The sequence below is a fragment of the Phaseolus vulgaris genome, chromosome 4 (genome assembly GCF_051622355.1).
Source record: "Phaseolus vulgaris cultivar YP4 chromosome 4, ASM5162235v1, whole genome shotgun sequence".
Lineage (NCBI taxonomy): Eukaryota > Viridiplantae > Streptophyta > Magnoliopsida > Fabales > Fabaceae > Phaseolus > Phaseolus vulgaris.
The window spans coordinates 45,316,802-45,324,999 of NC_143501.1; the positions used below are offsets into that span (position 1 = coordinate 45,316,802).

The 8,198-nt window shown below is 26.8% G+C and overlaps 1 protein-coding gene across 1 annotated transcript; it reads left to right on the top strand.

Annotated features, from left to right (window-relative positions):
- The first annotated feature begins 3,975 nt into the window (after window positions 1-3,975).
- LOC137837771 (peroxidase 47) lies at window positions 3,976-6,619 on the top strand. Its single transcript, XM_068646891.1, has 4 exons — window positions 3,976-4,390; window positions 5,109-5,297; window positions 5,568-5,730; window positions 6,121-6,619. Exons 1-4 carry the CDS (start codon window positions 4,178-4,180, stop codon window positions 6,498-6,500), a joined length of 945 nt encoding a protein of 314 aa, XP_068502992.1. The 5' UTR covers window positions 3,976-4,177; the 3' UTR covers window positions 6,501-6,619.
- The last annotated feature ends 1,579 nt before the right edge of the window (window positions 6,620-8,198 follow it).

Consider the following 8,198-nt stretch of genomic DNA (forward strand, 5'->3'; position numbering starts at 1 on the left):
AGAAAAAAATCTTGAAAGGAGGAGTCCAACAATCACCATGATGCTAGCGGTCTATAAGGAGGAAGACTGATTAAGATAAGAAATACCTTCACTTAAAAAAAACTAACTAAAAACACGAAAAACATTATAACATAAGATATGAGAGTGCACAACTCACACAATCACACCAGAAGTTGTGAGAGTTTGAGCCAACAATAATTATGAAAGCCAATAATATTTCTTCAAATTGAACTTAACTAGTTGAACTATCATTTTTTTCTCTTTCTTATTGTGGGACTAAGATTTATATAAAATTTCCAATACATCTTCCCATAATAAAGTTTAGACATTATGAATATTAATACCATTCTAAAATATAATTTTTAAATTTAACCCAATTTAAAAAAAAACAAATTCTTAAGACGAAGTTTACATTCATTCCTATACTATAATTTAAATCTTATACTATAATTTAAATAGTATGAGATTTTTAATGTTTTGAGAAAAAAATCAATCTTACAAAGTAGCACTTTATTTTATTTTTATTTTTCTTTAAAATATATAGATTAAAGAAAGAAGTATATATATATATATATATATATATATATATATATATATATATATATATTTCGGTATGTCCAATATTGTTTCACATAGTTCAGAGTCAAAGTGAATGACAGTTTATATATTTCTTCCTCTCCAACCCACCAAAACGTCATTTAAGAACAAAACCGTGACACTCAACTTTATTTCAAATACAAACAATATATATAATATGTAATAGCTACAGTATTATTTGAAAAATATGTCCCCACCTTGATGCATAGTTTAGCATTCTACTCTTAGAGCAAGTTGACATGCAACTAGAAATGGAGATGAATGAAGAGACCATCACCCACATATGTAACTTAGACGCGTTGAAAGCACTAAGAAGAACATTATCAATGTTGAAATTTGATGCTTTTTCCATGCACTCCTGCCACTTTTTTTTGCACTATTAAGCTTCCCCCCACTTCACATGAAGAGATAACAACACTTCCATTTTTTGTAATATTTTCCTTTCTAACATAAATGGCAGCCAGCTAGCACCACAACACAACACAACCATGAACAAACCCACTTTGCTTCCTTTTCACCTTATTTCACCCAAATCCAGCAAGTGTCATGGAGTCATGATTAGTTCACAATACATGCATGGAACCTTTACTTATAAGCTTAATTAACATTTTCATTTCAATTATTATTCTTCCATGTTAAAGACCTGGGAAATTATAATACACAACTAAAATAAATGCATTGTGCTTTTATGTGTTCATCTAGCTAATTGTTTATTTTTTAAAAAGTTTTTTGTTTATTTTGATAAGAAAAATTATATCTACTTCTTAAATAAGTAAGTGTTTTAAAATGTATTTATTTAGAAACACTTATTTTAAGTTTAAATAAAGTAGTTCAACTAATCTAATAATCTTCACAATTAGTTAAGTTTATTCATTTTTTTTATATAAACAAAATAAAAATTAATTATTGTTAATTATATTTTTCATTCATATACTATAACATGAAATTGATTTCCATTTTTAGTTCAAATTTAAAATCATTTAATTACTTGTAGTATGAATATATATATTAAAATAAGTCATTTTAAGAATGAAATGATTGTTAATTTTTTTCAAAAGAGTGTTAGTTATAGGAACACAAAATATATTTAACCATACAAAACCATATTTAACCCTTATTAAAATGAGGCTTAGATTTGGACATATATGTGCTTACATTTAAATTTAGTATTTTTTTTTCTTTTTTGAGTTTAAAAAGAGTATTTAATATTTATCAAAAATTATCAAAAGCTTATATCTTTTTATTACTTTTCCATTATTAAATTAAAAAGGAGTTTTAAGCTAGTTTTCTTCTTACATGAACAATCTTGAGTTAAACCTTTGAAAGCTTATGCAGTCTTAGGAGTTTCAGTCAACAAAAAATTACTTGTCATGTTTATAGTAAAACATAGAGTAAATTTCGTTGGTAACTTCCATTTTAAAACGAAACTTATTTAGCTATTTTAAAATATTAATATTCAGCTTAGGTAATTAAATAATATCTCTATATTAAACTGAATGAGTAATTTTGCATTACTTTTGACCAAAACTTTAATGCACAATGATAATTTAAAGATAAATTTAATAATTATCTAATTGTTGTCACTTTAATTCTCTAGCTTTTTCTTATTGTACTTTATTCTTTTTTTAATCTTTATAAAGCTATAATTGATTTTTGTGGCGTTGAGAAAATCCACAATTGCAATAATTGAAATAAAAAAAAAACTATCAGAATTAATTGTTGACAATCACTACAATAAAAGAAGTCAAATTAAAACAAAAGAAGAGATAAAAGACCAAAATAAAATAAGAAAAGATTGAAAAATAAATCAAAAGAAAGTCATAAAGTTCTCATGTTTTAAGAAGTCATCTAGAGAAATTAAAATAATATGTATTCATTTTGTCTCTCATTCTCAATTTCTCTATTATTTTTTTTCAGGTCACTTAATATAATATATAAATATTAAATAGAATTAACAAATATTAATGAAAAAAAAAGATACAAATCTTTTTAATCTAACCTAAATAAGATATATATGTATTGATCTAAATATATCTTCATAGTTGTGAGTTTCAAAATGTTTCAAAGATTTTCACTCTCTTGCAGAGTTCTAGGTTATAGACTTGTAAGATTCCACTCACCAAAGTTGAAATTTCTTAAACAAAGGATCAAAATGCATCAAATATAATTTATTTATTTTGCATTATTTTATAGTTTTTTAAAAATAATATCAATTATTTTATTTCATACTTCTTTCCTATCTCTAACTGTCTCTTTTTATTTTACAAATTCTCATGAAAAAAATTGTATAAATAATTTTTTTCAGATAAAAAAACATAGTTCAAAAGTATAAGATAAATCACTACACATATACTCTTTTCCCTTTTCAATTTGCTTTTATATCTACTCATTTTCAATCATTTGCATCTGCATGCCCTGATATAATTATATTAATCATGTTGAATATTTGTGTGAGAGCATTTGAATATTTTAAGAATACAAATAATTACATTCTCCCTAAAAACACATTTATTAAAAATATCTTAAAAAATATTAAGCCTATGCGTGCACGTCAAGCATATAATTATCTCTTTCTACTATTTTTCATAATTTAAAACTTAATAAAATGAAATAATTTAATAAATTCTTCAAAACAAATGACATGTTTAAAAATAAAATAAAAAATTATTATAAAAATCATTAAATAAAAATTAATTTTAGAAGCTAAAATAATTATTCACTATATTAATAAAATTAGAGACAATTTTATAAACTAAAAAAATTATTGATATCTAAAATAATTTTTATTATCAATAAAAAAATTATAAAATAGTTTCTAAATTGATATCTAATGAATAGTTACAAAATTTTAACTCCTAACTACCAATTTAGAAATAATTTTATAATTTTTTATTTACAATATAAATTATTTTAAATATAAAAAAAAAATCTAAAATTTTATCTAATTTAAAAAATATAGTGATTAATTATTTTTTATTTCTAAATTTGATTTTTATTTAATAATTTTGTTTTAGTTAATAGAATATTCTTACAGTATTAATAGTTTCACTCTTGTCAAATCTTGAGTGTTTTTTGCCTTCAAAATTTCGAATCTTAATTTATTTACTCTTATAATTTTATTTGTGAACACTGATTACCAATACTTAGTGGTAACATGTATAGAATTCCAAAAAACCCATACTGCAAAAATGAAAGGATGTTATTATTTTAATACAATTACATTACAATTTTCAATATTATTATTTTAATATTTTTTATATTATTTAATTACAAATTTACTTTATTTATATATATTTATATCTAAATCAATCACCTGAATAAAGTTATATCAAACTATCATTTCTCTTCTTTTATTTTGTAAGAGATTAGGCCATGAACAGAAACTTAAATATGTGTGGAATAGTAAGGAGGGTGCCAGCTTTTCCCAACTATACAAAGCTTCATTTTCTTTTTCTCTCCTTGCTGGTCCACATTACAACTAAGTTCAATCCTCTCACCAAGTATTGTGTGTGTATATATACCTTGTTGTTTCATCAAGATTCTGAACAAACCCCTTTTGAATTCTTTGAAGACTGTGATCATGGCTAATTTTCTGACACTGCTTTTTGCTGTGGAAATGATAGTGGTGAGTGGTTTCAGTTTGGGAGCAAGTGGCTTGAACATGAACTACTACTTGTTCAGTTGCCCTTTGGCTGAACTTATTGTTAAGAGCACACTCAACAGAGCTCTGCAAGATGATCCCACCCTAGCAGCAGGGCTTGTTAGAATGCACTTCCATGACTGTTTCATAGAGGTTCATTTTCATTTCTCTTTCTCTTGTATACAAAAATCACTCCCTCACTCACCAGAAATTATAGTATAGTCTCAAACTATACATTAGTCTTAAATAATCTTCATGTGATAATACCTAGATTTTATTAACTCTTTCTTACAAACTGATAATTCAGTTATGTGTTGTTACATGAAGATTAACTAGATGCAACAAAGTGGTCAAAGAGATGGTCAGAGATGAAATATAAGAATTGACATTTGGTTCTTCACTTAGCAGTTTAAACTTCTGAAATGTTGATTCATGACACAATATTAGAGTCTGTGAGATGGTGATGTCTACCATTCTTCTAATGAAAGAAAAATGTTTCTCATTATAGAATAGAGCAGTTGAAGGGCTACTTCAAGTCCAAGGCTCTTCTGTGGGAGCTTATGTTAAAGATGCAATTTTTAAATTCATTCATGTGTTTTTGGACAGGGTTTTGATCAATGATTGTTGCTTCATCCCAAAGAAAGAGGAGTGGAGAGAAGTAGTAATACAAAAAGCTAAGATACTTATGAAAACACATGTACATTAAAACGAACTTTTGTTTGTATTCCTAAGTTCAAGATGTATGTCTGTCTTTCAAAGACAAACTCATTTAGTTGCATCCATTTTTCTAAATTAAAAACCATTAACTTACCTTATAACAATTATTCATGAATATGGTTATACCTCAAAAGGGTTTGTTTTTGTCTACTAGGGATGTGATGGCTCAGTTCTGATCGACTCCACTAAGGACAACACAGCAGAAAAAGATTCACCAGCAAATTTGAGCTTGAGGGGCTATGAAGTAATAGATGATATCAAGGAAGAGCTTGAAAAACAATGCCCAGGAGTGGTTTCATGTGCTGACATTCTTGCTATGGCTGCTAGAGATGCAGTTTTCTTCGTAAGATGAAACTACCACACATTTCATTGTGTCCCTGATCTTCCATTTTCTTTCTGGGTCCAATTTAATTTTGATACATTGTGGTACAGATAAAACATGTTTTGTTGTGTGTTAAACAAGTTATTGTGAAAAAAGCACAAAAAAATCAGAAGTAGAAAACTGCTTATTTATTACTGCTAAAGTTAGTACTTTTTTTTTTTTCATTTAACAATTCATAATAAGATAAAACATTTTAGAGCATATATTGTAACAAAATTCTTAATTGTGCAGGCAGGGGGTCCTGTGTATGACATACCAAAAGGTAGGAAGGATGGAACAAGGTCCAAAATTGAGGATACTTTCAATCTTCCTGCACCCATTTTCAATGCTTCTCAGCTCATTAAGATGTTTGGGCAACGTGGGTTTTCTGCAAAAGACATGGTGGCTCTCTCAGGTAATATAATATGAAAAATGTTGTAAAAAAATATCAGTTTATAACTGTGATGTGGAACAATAAAATTTTAAATTCATGTTACTTTAACAATGCACACTAAAAAACACTAGTTTACTTGTGGTCTATTCTCTTTCTAGTTGTAATCTGGTGCAATGTGAACGTATTAGAAGTCTATGATTGCTAATGTCTATTGTATGCATGTGTTCTCTTTGATACTTTTACTGTGTGTTCAATAATTTGAAGAGAATATGGACCTAACCCTACATGCCATGTGTTAAATACAAGATTCTGACTCATTTTCCTTTTCCAAATTAGTAAGCACTAATTAAAGTTTGAGAACATGGTTAATGGTCTGTTAAGTGTCAATCAAAATGGTTTTTGATTGTGCAGGAGCTCACACATTAGGAGTGGCAAGGTGTTCTTCATTCAAGCAGAGACTTACCCCATTGGATCCATCTTTGGACTCACAGTTTGCAAAGACACTCTCCAAGACATGCAGTGGTGGTGACACTGCAGAGCAGCCCTTTGACTCCACCAGGAACGATTTCGACAACCTATACTTCAACGCTCTGGTCTCAAACAACGGTGTTCTCACATCAGACCAAACGTTGTACACCACCCCACAAACCAGAAACCTTGTAAACTCTTATGCAATGAACCAAGCCTTGTTCTTCTTGGATTTTCTACAGGCAATGGTGAAGATGAGCACGCTCGATGTGAAAGAAGGGTCCAGAGGGGAAGTACGAAGAAATTGCCATAAAATAAACTGAACTGGGGAAAGGGTGTGATGTTCAATTGATTTGGGAAACTCTACAGAGTTGTCATTCATTGGTGAAACCACATGCTTTGTCTGTCTTAATCATAAATAACATGTTTGGTTTGCTCTTTATGATTGTTTCCATTAAGAAGATCATTTATTTGTATTACTATTATTATTATTGTGTAATATTCAAAGGAAAAGTAGGTTATAAATAATTGAAGTGAAAATTTATTAGTATTATCCCATTCATACTTCTCTATTCGTTTTCGCATTGAAATAAAAGAAAATAACTCAATTTAAATACTTAAAGATAGTGAAACAAAAAATTCTGATTTTGTAAGAGACAAAAATTATAATTATTTGTTTCTTAAAGAGTTCATTTACTTTGGATATCAGAAACATAAAAGAAAGTTACATATAAAATGAAGTTTAAAATAAATCTAATATTATCTCATCTTATCTTACTCTTTTTCCTTTCATTATTATATTTCTCTTTTTTAGTTTTATATTAGTAATAAATAAAAACGGCATTCCTATATAAAGGAGAAAAAAAAATTAAAAAAAATTATTTTTTTAAGATTTGTTATTGGAGTTTCTCATCTTATTCTTACTCTTTTTCTTTTTATTATTACATTTTATTTTTCAGTTTTATATTAGTAATAAATAAAAACAGCATTCTTATATAGAGGAGAAAAAAAATAAAAATAAAAATAAAAATAATTTTTTAAGATTTGTTATTGGAGTTTCTCATCTTATTCTTCTCTTCTTTTTTCTTTTCATTATTATGTTCATCTATTTTAGTTTTATATTAATAACAAATAAAAATTAGTAATTTATAAGTATTGAGAATGAAATAAATAACATAATTACTTTAATATAATTATGTTCATTGTGTTGAGTTATAAATTTAAATTTATTTAATATATTTTTGTATAATAATAATAATATATACATAATAATAATAAAATAGAAAATACGGATATAAATAGAAAATGCAGATATAAAGGCGCGTGTTTGTGTTTCGACTTGTTATAAGTAATAAGTAATGTGTTAAAAAGGAGAGATATACATTTTACATATGCTTGTCATTTCTTTAGAAAAATATATTTTTTTAAATTTAATAAATTGAAATATATTTTTTATTTGGAACACAAATTCACGTCAAATTTTAGAAACTTAAAATATAATAAAAAATATTATTTTATATAAACTATAAGTTATTTTTTATTTTATTAAAATTATAATGTTTTTCTTCTAGTTTTCTGGAAACTACTCAAAATAGTTTTCAAATGATTTTGCAAACGTATTTTTTTACAAAAATAAAATATATTTGATGAAAAAAAATTAAACAATGGAAAATTAGGAGGTGTTTCTTCTTGGATCCTTACATTTTTTTCCTGCACCCTTCAAAAATGTGAGTTGGCAAAATTAATCCTGAGAGATTTCAGGAACCTCGGCACATCGTCTCCTTCGTCTCTATCATTGTCGTTGTTCATAGCAAGTGGCGGTGAGTATTCTGGGCGATTTTTGTGATTTTAGTGCGCTCTTAGTGGACGTAGACAAACATGTGTGCTTTCCAACAACATTCCAATGGTTAGTGAGTGATTTTGGAAATGTTGTTCCTTAGAGAAAAAAGGTAAGGTTTGTTTTTTTTTTCTTCTAGAATTGGTATTTCCTAATATTTGTAAAAAATGGCAAATCCGAAATA